The sequence below is a fragment of the Symphodus melops genome (genome assembly GCF_947650265.1).
Source record: "Symphodus melops genome assembly, chromosome: 2".
Taxonomy (NCBI): Eukaryota; Metazoa; Chordata; class Actinopteri; order Labriformes; family Labridae; genus Symphodus; species Symphodus melops.
Window position 1 is genome coordinate 13,829,193 of NC_136692.1, and position 12,544 is coordinate 13,841,736.

Genomic DNA, 12,544 nt, shown 5'->3' on the forward strand with positions numbered 1-12,544 from the left:
TAATTGCACTAGGTATGAATGAGACCTTAAGTCTCTTGGTCGAAGTCAATACTAGTAGTATGAGGATTAATTTATTAGACCCTGTTTCATCTTATCATTAAGTAGAAAGTTCAAAAGTTATCTTTGTAGGGGTTGTTTTGTAAAACTCGTAAAGAGTGGTATTTGTTTACGCGGAGTACCTTTATACTGGCTCTAACACAAAACTCACCTTTATGACTTAAAAGCTATTTTAAGATGTATGTGTGTGTGTTTTAATATTTGGTTTGTCACAACTTACATTTCCTCCTTTAGGTCCTGACTCTCCATTCCTTCCTTGCGGGCCTGAAGGTCCCTAAAAATATAAACCCAGTCATTATATCAGGCGGTCAAACAGCTGCTCAATCATTTAATTAACATGGATTAAAAGTGTATTTCTTACTCTCTCTCCAGGAGATCCTGGGGGTCCATCGAGTCCTGAGGCTCCCTATGAAATAAAAAGGAACATCGACAGTGAAGGTTGGATTAAACAGCTAACATTGTCTGTTAAACTTTTGACATCCACAAATGGTACGTTTTTTGGGGGGTTTTTTTGGTGGAGAGGAGAATTAGCTGACCTTTTCTCCTGATTTTCCTGTAGGCCCTTTTGCTCCTCTGGCACCTCGTGCACCCTGTCAGAAAAGAAACAGGAATAAGGCCTAACACAAGACAGGCAGGAGACAGGAGGTCTGACACCATACTGCAGTTTAGATACAGAGAGTAACTACTGTATACAGCAAACTAATGAGGGGCTGGATCAGTAAACACAGTATTGACTCAGAGACATGTAGCATTGTGATTATAGGGGAAACTGATGTTAAAAGTTAACGTAAACAGTATAACTGAGGTTTAATGTGAAAAATACACATTTTCCAAACTTTTTAAACTTGAATTTACTTTTCTTAGCCTGTTAGGGGCAGATGTGAAGGTTATAAGGGCTGTGCCATCTTAATTCTAAAGTTGAAAAAAGTTTACCAAAGGATTTAACTTAATTTTAAAACATTAAATTATTTGCATGGGAATTGCTTTTTTTTTTAAATGTGTTACTATCTATGCAATTCAGCGCCTTCTTAACCAGGGAATAGACTTAGACTGAACTTTATTGATCCTTTTGGGATGACTCCCTCAGAGAGAATGATTTAAGACACAGCACTCACGTTTGGACCCCTCTGGCCCGCGCCTCCTGGTTGTCCTGCAGGACCCTGGTTGCAAAAGACGAGAAGTCAATGGAGAAAGTCTGATTTCATGACAACACATCACAACAATTTGAATCAGCTACTTACTTTCTTCCCTTTTTCCCCTGCAGCTCCTAGTAAACCAGGAAATCCATCAGAACCCTGAAGAGGAGAAAGACACACTCATTCCCTTTGCATTAATTATGTCCACTTTAAAAGTTGATGGTTTACACTAAATTAATAAATCAATCATTGGTGACTGTTCTATCGTACCTTTGGCCCCTGTCGCCCTGGATATCCTGGTAGCCCAGGAACTCCCAGTTTGCCCTACAAAATAGAGAAAATGTGACTTTCTTCTTTTGAAACATAGTTTCAACAATATTAATAGACAACTTTATTGATTATGATTAGCATGCTAACTAAGCACTGCACCTTCTCGCCAGCGATACCACCAGAACCAGCTTCTCCTAGAGGACCAGTCTGACCTTTTGGCCCCTCGGGCCCATCTTCTCCTCGGCCACCTGGAGCTCCATTGTCTCCATTGTCTCCCTTTGCTCCCATCTCACCTTTGGCCCCGGGGAACCCGTCCTCTCCCTTCACACAGAATAAAGACTCAAAAGCTGCATCTCATTTCAGAGGGGAGCATCCTACAAAGGACCCAGCCTTCTCAGCATGCGTAGACAGCTCAGGCTGAACTGAAGTTAGACGTTCTGGTCTACAGAAAATTGCTGCAACTACCTAACCAAAGCAACAGTATGTAACTTTTTTAACGTGATCATTTTTTCTTTATTTATTTCATTTTTGTGTTTCCATTTCATTGTGTTTTGTTTGTTTTTTCAGCTCATGCTTAGTCTGTGCTTGAGGCCAATTTATAAATGTAATAACAGCCTTTGGTTATAAATAAAGGTTTAAAAAATGGAACAAAATGGATTCCAAATGAATCTATTTGTTGGGCCAAAAAGGATGCACTCATTGGCCAGGGAAAGGAGGGCGCATTTGTCAGCTGCATTTGAAGTATTCTTGATGGGATAGTTTTCATTAAGCCTCTGTGATGTCTCGGCCCTTTAAATGCACCCTCTGAAAGATGGAGCCTCATAAATGGGACATAGCCCAAGTCTAAGTTAACAGACAGCAAAAAGCCACACAGGATGACAAGTTAACAATGGGACCTTGTCTGTTCATACTGTGGTTAATATGACAGTTTACAACACAACATTCTGAATTAGCACAGACCGAATCACTTTTCTGCCTCACCTTTTCACCTTTGCTTCCCTTTAATCCTCTGATTCCATCTGCTCCCTTCAACCAAACAAAGAAAGAGTAGGTCAACAAGGAAACAGAAAACACATGATGTAGCATTTGGTTCTCAGGACTTGCTCATGATGTGGCAAACATTAAATTGATAACATCCTTTCTGAAAATCCTTAATCTCATGTTAGGGTTTATATTATTGAACTTGAATGTTGTCTTAAATAAAATGAACGTTTCTTCCACAAAAGCGTAGCTTCATCATCAGATTGGAAAACATGTTACCGTTTTGATTAATTGAGGAATTCCTGTAACTAATAAAGAACCATGGAATTCATAAGGCCACTTTAACCCCAGGGATTGTACACACAAGCAGGAATACGAGGCCTTGCTATTTAACCTACCTTAACTCCTCGTTGCCCAGGGTATCCAACGGGACCCTGCACTCCGACGGGACCCTTGAAATGACCCACACATTCAAAAAATAGTTTAATATCTTGAGAAGTAAACTTGTCTATGATCTTGCTTTGACTGAAGGTGAAATGATTAGTAATAGTCAGAGGAATGCGATTCTACAGCCAGCTAGTAGTCTTTAAGCTTCGCTTAGCACAAACACTGGCCACAGAGGGAAAAAGTTGGGCTCTATAATCAACACACTATATCTTGTTGGTTTAATTGCAAAAACGTGTAAATTGTAAAAAATCAAAACAGTTTCAATTAAATTCAAAAAACTTTATTTGTCCCTGGGGGGAAATTCAAGTTTCTGGCTTCACATGAGCTAGGAACACTTTACTTGAAGTAAATGGGACTTAAGAGTCCCTCTGAAAATGTAAAACTAATCCTATATTGATTGACAAGTTCACATTTATTTCTACAACAGCAAGAAAACTATAACACATACAGACAAAACTTACCGGCAGTCCTTTTTCACCTGGAGTACCTTCTCTTCCAGGATGACCCTGTTTGAATTGAGAGCATTAATATAATATGTAGTTGGATAGATAATTGGAAACAATATCAATAAGAATCCTCATATATAATTGATGCATGTACTTACTGGGGGCCCATCGTTTCCAGGTAAACCCTGCATCCCCTTCTTCCCTTGAGGCCCCTTTAAGAAAATAAACATCACTCAATAAGGGATCTCTCTTTTACCTCAACATTAAAAACAAACTGAAAGTGTCTTACCTTCTCTCCTGGATGCCCTACTAACCCCTGAGGACCAGGAAATCCCTGCATGATAGATTGAGCATTAGTTTCTTTTCGACCTTAATATGCAATTATTTTATTTTCTCATGAGTATCTGTTCTCTGCTCGTACCACAATCCCAGGATTTCCTTGCTGTCCAGGTGCTCCGACCTCTCCTGGAGATCCCTGTTACAAAAAGGAAAAGCCGTCATTTAAAGTAATAAGTAAATAATGTTGTAGAATCCATATCTCTTGTTGTCCCCTGTTGTTTTTCTAACCTTAGTGTATGTATGAGCTCTATGGCATTATCTGAACACAACATGGATGGATTAAAAAAAGATGTATTACATTCAACAGGTTCAAGTTATTTTATTGTTTTTTGAAGACAAATAAAAGACAGAAAGGGTATTTCTCATTTGGACACCAGTGTAGCTTGTGATGTTTTTATTTAGAGTTTGATTATACTTACGATGTTGCCCTTTGAACCTTGAACTCCATCAATTCCTCGAATACCCTGTGAGAAGAGAAAGAAATAGAGTTAATGGAAGGAACTCATCATTTTCATCATGTCCTTTAGTACCCTCATGGCACAATAGATTTTTTAAAACAATGACTCGTTTCTTAGATGCAGACAAAGCCATACTTCTCTGACTGTGGTTTATTTTCTGACACATCAACCCTCTCTCCATAAAAAATTATTTATTTCGCTGTCAGGCAAAATAAAGGGAAAACTAGGGCTGCACTGGTTTAATATATTCATGTTTTTATAAATTTGAAATGTCTGAGGTTTGTTACATAAACCTGCTGTGACATCAACAAAACAAAACCTCAAACATTTGTCAGGCCCATGTTGGTTTTGGCATGAGCACCTCCTTGGAGGTTTTTATGCTAAATTAACTCACACAAAACTCATAAAAAAGTGTCAGATGAACACAAGTTCTAGCTTGTCTTTTAACATGTGCATCCATATTGGAAATTATAAAACTAGAAAGATACTGCTCGAGGTGTTTGGAGATGTAATGTAGCGTTTGGCAAAGATACGCTTAAATGAGATCACAATTACATAACATCATGTTAACAAATGGATAACCACAGTTACATCATGATGAGGCATTATGACAAAGCTTTATCAAATAGTGAAACCACAGCTAAATTCATGTTGGTAATGAAAGGGGCCTTATTTCCCCTGCATAGATAAAGAGCTGCAAAAATAGCATCATGCTTGTCTTTGGGCTAATTTTAATTAATTTTTTCATTTTAATTAATTCATTCATTAATTTTAATTTCATATACTTTGTTTATTTTTTCTCCTCTGGCTCTCAAGGAAGGCAGATGCTTCAAGATGTCAGGTAAGAAACTAGTGTTCGCGCGCACAGTCGATCAGTGCACTCCCAGCACAGTGAAATTTTGCTGTACTTGTACCTGTTACTATGACAATAAAGCTCTATACTATCCTAATCCCTGAGGGGGAAATTCTGGTTTGCACTCTGTTATTAAGAGACATGCTTCTCACACACACACAGGCCTGAATCATACACATGCACAAACACGACCTGTGGACATGCATTTATGTTATCAGAGTGCATTGGCAGCACAAAGAAGGCGCCTCCTGACTGAGCTGGTTAGGGTTCTGTGCCTAGCTCTAGGGCACCTCGGCAGTGCTCGAGAAGTGGTCCGGCTACCAGACTGACTTCCATATTTTGGTCCGCATCGGAACCTGAACCGGCGACCCTGGGTCAGTGACCTAATGAGTGTCACTGATGTTTTAGTTCTGTGTCTGTGGCAGTGCAGAGGTTTAATGCATGGCACTGTGTATATATGTCTCACTCACAGTCTGGCCAGGGGGACCAGCACGTCCTCTGGGACCATTCAGACCTCTGGAACCCTGAAAAACACGTCACAGTTACATTAAATGAGATATTATTACATGTAAATGAGTGTGTGTTCCTTTTTTTCTTCTATCTTTGTGAGGACCAACTTGAATTTGAAGAGTGAGGATATTTTGCTTAGTCAGCACTTGTTCAATGTGTTGGTAAAGATCAAGATTGGTTTTAAAATTATTGTAAGGGGCTAAAGTATCTATTGTATTGGTATAGTAGGATAGAGGTCCAGCCAACGCATTTTTTAAGTAAATGACACTAATTGAATGAAGCTAATTCACAGATTTACAGAGGATTGATGTTAAATCTTGTTATACAAGAACCAATGGTTTTTCAGTTTGTTTGTGTTTAATAAAAAGATCAATGCTACTCCTGATTCAATACAGCTGAGTAGGCTACAACTAGTAGCCATGTAGCTTAGCATGGAAAATGAAAATAGCAGCTAGCTTGGATATATCCAAATAAAAAAAAAACGCATAAGCCTACAGGAAGCTCATTTATTTCGATGTTACACTAATTCTTATAGAAAAGAGATGTAAAAACATTTTTGCCTACTTTTATATCAGCACTATTTGTCCGTTTTCAGATAATGACAAATAATAAAGCTACTGTCAGAAATAGTTAAAGGTTAGATTACCTTTAATTTTCAGACTTCTACAGGTTTTCACTTCCTTTCCATTTTGCTTATGTCTTTACATCTGACTTTATCACTTGGTTTGGTAATCCTATTTTTGTTGTTAAATAACCTAATTCAGTGGTTCAGAGTGGTTATCAAAATTAGTAATTTGAACGGTCAATATCATGAGCAAATATGTAAAGAGTCTTGTTTCTTAAAATGTATAACAACTTCTGTAAGATGATATTTAGAGTTAAAGTTGTGACACTTACAGCATCACCTGGTTGTCCTCTTGGCCCGGCTGGCCCCTCAGAACCCTTCAAAGAAACACAAACATTGATACGTCCTGTACATACAGAAACAAACAAAAAATGCAAAGTAATGACAACCCTGAACCAGAGGTACCTCTCACCTTCTCTCCTGGATTACCAGAAGGACCCAGAGGACCAGGCTTTCCCCTGTCTCCCTGAGAAAAACCACGCACACACGAAAGTAGTTAGCACATGGATTTATGAATCACCTACTGCCCCCACTCAATCAGACAGATTACTTACTTTGTGTCCTTTATTTCCAGGAAGTCCAGGCAAGCCATCAAAACCTCGATCCCCCTGAGAAAAAAGAGATATACGTTTATATTTAAAGATGACGGAATGAGCTTTTAACATGTCACATCACTTCTTCTGCACCTTTGCTCCAGTCTCTCCAATTGCACCACGACCCCCGTCTGCACCTGCACGACCCTGAAAGATACAAACAAGTTACACATCTTAAATTCCACACTGACTAACTGTATTTTTATAATTATTGAAAAAACCAATCACAACTTAATACCAGACAAAGATTAAACGTAATTAAAAAAAGAAAAGAAAAAACATTCTCACCCTTTTCCCGATTCGTCCGTTCTGACCTGGGATACCAAGCAGCCCTGAAGGACCCTGATGTGAAAAGCATGAGTATGTAATAAAAGTTGAGTTTGTACTCAGATGGCTATGTGTTAGAAAAGGAAGACAACCAGCTGACTCACCGGTGGCCCCATATCTCCATTGGACCCCTTCAGCCCAGAGGGACCTGGAGCACCCTGAGGTCAAAAAAGGTGAAAACACATTGTGATGCATTTCTGTGTGATCCGAGTCTTTTATGTAAACATGTCCTGTATGAATCTTACAAATTGTGAAACACCACAACAGAAGCCTCTTGTCATGGCTACTGATCATGGCTACTTTTTTGCATTTGAATGGCACAATTCATAGCAAACAGTCTCAGGACACAAAGAGCAGGTCTAAACCTTGCTATTACTCTTCATTCATCTTAGTACTGGGAAAGTGTGAACAAACACTGTGTAGCTTTATTTGACTTTTAAAACAAAAATAAAGGTAGTGCGGGACTGTCTGTTTAGATTATTAATCTTTTAACTACCATGCTTTTGATCCAGCAGTTATTCAAGTAGCAGGGATGTTCACACTAAACACACAACAGTCGACATGATATGATTTCACTCACAAGTGGTCCAGGTCTTCCCCTGAGGCCCAGTGGCCCTGGAGGTCCCTTCATAGCAAGCTAGAAGAGAAGGAAGACAGAGCAGAAAGGAGTCAGACACAGCTGTCCAGCTTTAGTTCATTTCATGTTTTAAAGATGTGATGGTTATGTTTCAGAAGTTTCACTACCTTGGTTTGCTGCAGGATTGCCTGAGCCTGCGCCTCCTGTGCAGACACCACTGTACCCATGTTTGGATCGCCACCTGACTGGAACTACACACATGCACACACAAACACATGGAGACAAGATGTTTTTAAGTTAATGTCAATACCCCACCCAGTGGTCAATATCTAGCACTGCCATCCTGAAATCCTGCATACAAAAAAGGTACAGATGAGTGAAATTAAAGGGAAATAAGGAAAAATGAGGTGAAGAAACAACAAAATGTAAATGCTTCCATACTGGGTACAATAGGTCTGTGAGTGTGAACAGTTTGTGAGTGTGAAAATTATATTACTTATTAAGAAATGGATTAAACAACTATATCCAGCAATACACTGAGGAGATGAATCTAAAGTGTCTGAAAATGTGATGGTCACCTCATTCTAAAACAGAACTGAAATGTTAAGTGATGAACTTCATTGCAAAGTCAAACCAATTTGTCCAACAATTCTGATCCATACGATTTCTCAGTTAAAATATGCCAACATTCAGTGTACCCTGAGGCCTAGCTAAGAGTTATTAGCACCAAATAACAGCCACAGCAACATAATGACAGATTTGAAAGCTTCAGGCATTTAGGAGTGTGCTCATGTTACCGGAATGAGCATTATGTTTCCTGGGGGTCCTGGTATCCCATCAGCCCCGTTAAGGCCTGGTCGCCCTGGAGGACCCTGAAAGAAGGCAGAGGGAAGAGAGTTATAAAGTGACATTAACGTGCGGTGGAGTCACGTGAATCCCAGAGCAAACAGGTGAGAGTCCTCACCAGCTCCCCGGGGTCTCCTCGAGGTCCGACAGGTCCTGTGATTCCTGGAGGCCCTGGCTCTCCCTGGAAAAACACAGACCCACAAAAACTAAACATAGCTGAAAATAAAGGATTTTAATGCTTCTTATGTTATAAGCTCAGTGTACTTTTTCATCATTTACCTCATGCATTGAGAAAAAGTGATATTCTTTTGCAGATACATATACTGACCTCAGGTCCTGGAGGCCCGTATGGTCCGGTAATCTGCGTTCCCTGCAGAAATATTACAGATATGAACTATTTCTCTGAGGTGTATTTGCTAAAGCTGTAACTTTTTGTGCTAGTTACAGTGGTAAAGTTCAAAAACCTGACTTCCTGTACTGCTAGCCTAACAATCCTAAACTTTAAGACGAGTTTAGGCTAGATTATTGAGGCTCTCAATTTATCCATGAAAGAAATGCAGATAGTTCAAATTTCTACCAATTTATCTCTTGACAACTTAATATTAGTCCCTCCTCTGAGCAAACAACAATTGTTAAGTTAGGTTGCATCTATAACTTCACTTCACTGCTGTCTCGTGTTTCCACACAAGCTGTCAATCTTAAATTATTCTCATCATCTTAATAAAGAATCCAAAGGTCAACCCAGCAACAACTAGATATGAGATAGATGAATTATTGGATTAAAGAATAAGCACATTTGGTCGATGACTTCCTTATTGTATTTGTACTAAACACATCATATAGATTTTGAATTTCAATATATGAAGCTTCTTTACGGTTTTGTTTTCCTTACCGCTCCCAGCAGGCCAGGCTCTCCTTTTTCCCCTTTCTCTGGTAAATCCTAACAAGCAGATGAACAACGACTTTGAACACTGTGTGCTTGAACCTCCAGTTTAACTGTAAAGATCTCATTCGGACAATTTGGACGATACCTGCGTGTTAAGAGACATCTCCCGTTCTCTCTCGGCCGGTCCGTAGCGATCATCTTCTTCTTCATATTCATACTCATTCACATGGTAGTATTCTGTTGTGTTGTCGTAATCTTCATACTCAATGATCTGTCCAGCAAACACACACATAGACCAGTTTTAGAAAAGTGGTGGAAACAAAATTTTAAAAAAGGAGAGGAAAAAGGGGTAAAGACGAAATGAGAACCATTAGCTTGTGCTGCTTTTCATCCTGATGAGTCTCACCTCATACTCCGTGACATTAGGGCCTGCCGTCACCGTAGAAACAGAGAGGTCATCATAGAGGTCACTGTAGTCAAACTCTTCAAACTCTTGGACCACATGTTTCTTAGGGACTCTCTCCACCTGATGACCATTAAAAACATCAAAACTGGTATAAAAATGCCCCAAAATACATTAGGTAAACAAATGTAATCCTGTATTAAAACAAGACTTAATGTATGTGACAAATGTAGACATTTATTATAGAACCTATAGGAAACCCAACTGAAACATCAGATTCTTCTTGTAGGCTACGAGACCTAAGAATAAAGCCCACATGTGGCACAGCTAAGCTTCTTTGTTATATTAGCTCCTTCAAGGCATCCTGTTGAAGCATGATGACATCATTAGAACACAGCAGAGTGTTTACATTTCAAGTTTACTGTTGACTTCTTCCTGCTGATAACCTGGTGGAGGTGTTAAAACAAAACAACAGATCACACATAAAACCAGGATTCCTGGAGTGTTTTGAGCTGTTCGCTGGATGATACATCAAACAGCAGCAGAGGAAGGTTTGAAACTCTTCCCAGACTAGCTGAGAATTGGCACACAGACTCTGGCAACGTATTATAAAACATGTCTCGTGGTTTTAAAACGAAGATCAGAGGATACAGATAAGGAAAAAAAGAGAGTAAAAGAGTTCAGTGGACACATACAGCTTTTTTTACGATTCAATACGATTTGTTCATTACTTACTGTATCATTCTATCAGCATTAAATACACATCTGAGTGATGCTTCTAGTGTTGAGAGTTTTTGTGTGTCGAAACAGATGTAGACAAATTCTGCACATGCAAATTTGATCAATATGATAAAAACCACAAAGTGTTGAGCTGAACGCCTCGGTTACATTCCACGGCATGAGTGTTTCTTCACAGCCCACAGAGTTGTTTTAATTTACGACAATCACAGTGTGTACATATGTGACAGACAATAATGAAAACATTAGTCTTCTGTCATATATGCCCTCTAAACTGTTCATAGATACCTGTAATGGTTTTACTCCTAAGAATGAACCCCCGGGGGAGGGGTCTCATCTTACACCTGAGATGCCGCACAGAGGTTATTACATGGGAAACCTAGCAGGTAGGATTTATTGGGATCCCATTGATCATTGTGTGTTCAGGCTGACATGTGGTTAGACCTTCTGTGATTGGTTGTTGGAATGGGGACTTACGTAACATGCAAACTAAACATACAGTATTCATTTATCTGGCAAACGTGTCCGGCACTCCTCCCAATCAGATTCCATCCAGTCGGATTCAGGTCTTGTAAATCAGAACAGTTTATCAATTTGGTTTATCAATTTTTTAAGCATCTTTGAGGAATTTCTGCTTGAAAATCAAAGGGGATGCAGCTGAAATGGAATTCTCAGAATCAGCTCTTGCATAATCACAGCTGTCAATAACTCACCCTGAAAAATGAGCTGAGCACCTGGAAACAAGCTGAGCTAACCTTTTGCAGCACCTCAGTCTGCAGTCAATCTTGACACTCGTGTCTGAGTCGGCCTAAGCCTGATCTTCAACATGAAATGTTCTTTACTTAGAAGCACTGTATATGATCTGAGAGAAAATAAATGCTGACATTTGCTAGCATTGACTACATGACACAAGATTTAAACAGAAATCAGGTAACCCTTGTTGCTCAAATACAGTAGCTACCCATTGCATACACGCATAAAGAAATGTATAATTGCTATGTAGGCTACTGTGCTACTACTTAATTCATCGTACTCTCTGTTAATAAAGAATCAAAAGTTGGGCTGAGGCTAATTTTAGTTTGCATTACAATCTGCAAGTACACATAAAATTGGGAGCTAAAACTAGCTTCCTAGCCTACCAGCCTTCTGCCTTGTCACAGGTTTAATTGCATAAAGCAATACTGTATATGGACGCCCTGTCTCATTGATTACATCGCTTGTGACTAATATCCATGTTTTATCAATAAAGATACGGCTCTCTCTATCTCTCAGTGTCACTGCATCACCCCTTCGTGACTCCTCACAGTTTTGTTTATGATGTAAGAGAAACATTAAAGAAGTTAACTGGTCAAGGGAAAAGTAAACAGAGCTATAGAAGTAAAAGACGCCTGGTAAAGTGTTTCAAAGAAATTAAAGGATGAAGTGTTATAAGATGTGAAACTGACATCAAATTCTTTTATTTTTGTTTAATATTACTTTAGTAGTAGTTAAAAAAAGCTAAGCTATGACTTACCTCCTCAGCCTCCGCTAATATGGTGTTGTAGGGCAAAGGTGCGTCACAGTCTGGGATGTAGTCCTGACAGTAGGTCTCTGCAGCCCTTGGGTCTTCAACAATCAGCAGCTGCTGGATTTCTCCCTGTGTTAGAAAAAACATGTGCAGATCTGTGACTCATCACACATTAGTGAAACCATATGACCATCAGGATTGTACATGAGGTGTCACATCACATTATGTCTCTCATCACTCTTCCACGCTGAGATAAGCTGTCACATATATGAATGACCTGTAATACAGTATGTATCCCTTGCCTTCATCTTTGACCATGTGTTCATTAAGTTTGATCAAAGTGGCACTGACAGACTCTTTTTTTATATCACTGCGCTGCACTTAATGATCTCCAGAGCTTCAGACCAGACTTGCTGCCAGCATATTAAAGCCAAACTCTTTTCTTCCTCTGCTCGATTTTACACATCCACACACATGGAAGAGAGCCCACGACAAAACAAGGGATGGGTGTTGTCCATTCAAACAGATGGACCACCTGACAATAC

General features: G+C 39.4%; 1 protein-coding gene across 1 annotated transcript in view; it reads right to left on the minus strand.

Moving 5' to 3' along the window:
* LOC306819717 (uncharacterized protein) overlaps positions 1 to 12,544 on the minus strand; it is a 39,991-nt gene that overhangs the window by 12,248 nt on the left and 15,199 nt on the right. The window contains exons 6-35 of the mRNA XM_079337222.1: positions 12,006 to 12,128; positions 9,758 to 9,877; positions 9,497 to 9,622; positions 9,358 to 9,405; positions 8,794 to 8,835; positions 8,584 to 8,646; positions 8,417 to 8,491; positions 7,787 to 7,870; positions 7,623 to 7,679; positions 7,147 to 7,200; positions 7,004 to 7,057; positions 6,809 to 6,862; positions 6,677 to 6,730; positions 6,535 to 6,588; positions 6,395 to 6,439; positions 5,458 to 5,511; positions 4,096 to 4,140; positions 3,759 to 3,812; positions 3,627 to 3,671; positions 3,496 to 3,549; positions 3,353 to 3,397; positions 2,843 to 2,896; positions 2,445 to 2,489; positions 1,623 to 1,784; positions 1,464 to 1,517; positions 1,299 to 1,352; positions 1,173 to 1,217; positions 594 to 647; positions 419 to 463; positions 278 to 331 (exon numbers count right to left, since the gene is read on the minus strand). Of these exons, the coding sequence (XP_079193348.1) occupies positions 278 to 331; positions 419 to 463; positions 594 to 647; positions 1,173 to 1,217; positions 1,299 to 1,352; positions 1,464 to 1,517; positions 1,623 to 1,784; positions 2,445 to 2,489; positions 2,843 to 2,896; positions 3,353 to 3,397; positions 3,496 to 3,549; positions 3,627 to 3,671; positions 3,759 to 3,812; positions 4,096 to 4,140; positions 5,458 to 5,511; positions 6,395 to 6,439; positions 6,535 to 6,588; positions 6,677 to 6,730; positions 6,809 to 6,862; positions 7,004 to 7,057; positions 7,147 to 7,200; positions 7,623 to 7,679; positions 7,787 to 7,870; positions 8,417 to 8,491; positions 8,584 to 8,646; positions 8,794 to 8,835; positions 9,358 to 9,405; positions 9,497 to 9,622; positions 9,758 to 9,877; positions 12,006 to 12,128 (1,917 nt within the window). The remainder of the gene's footprint in view (positions 1 to 277; positions 332 to 418; positions 464 to 593; positions 648 to 1,172; positions 1,218 to 1,298; positions 1,353 to 1,463; positions 1,518 to 1,622; positions 1,785 to 2,444; positions 2,490 to 2,842; positions 2,897 to 3,352; positions 3,398 to 3,495; positions 3,550 to 3,626; positions 3,672 to 3,758; positions 3,813 to 4,095; positions 4,141 to 5,457; positions 5,512 to 6,394; positions 6,440 to 6,534; positions 6,589 to 6,676; positions 6,731 to 6,808; positions 6,863 to 7,003; positions 7,058 to 7,146; positions 7,201 to 7,622; positions 7,680 to 7,786; positions 7,871 to 8,416; positions 8,492 to 8,583; positions 8,647 to 8,793; positions 8,836 to 9,357; positions 9,406 to 9,496; positions 9,623 to 9,757; positions 9,878 to 12,005; positions 12,129 to 12,544) is intronic.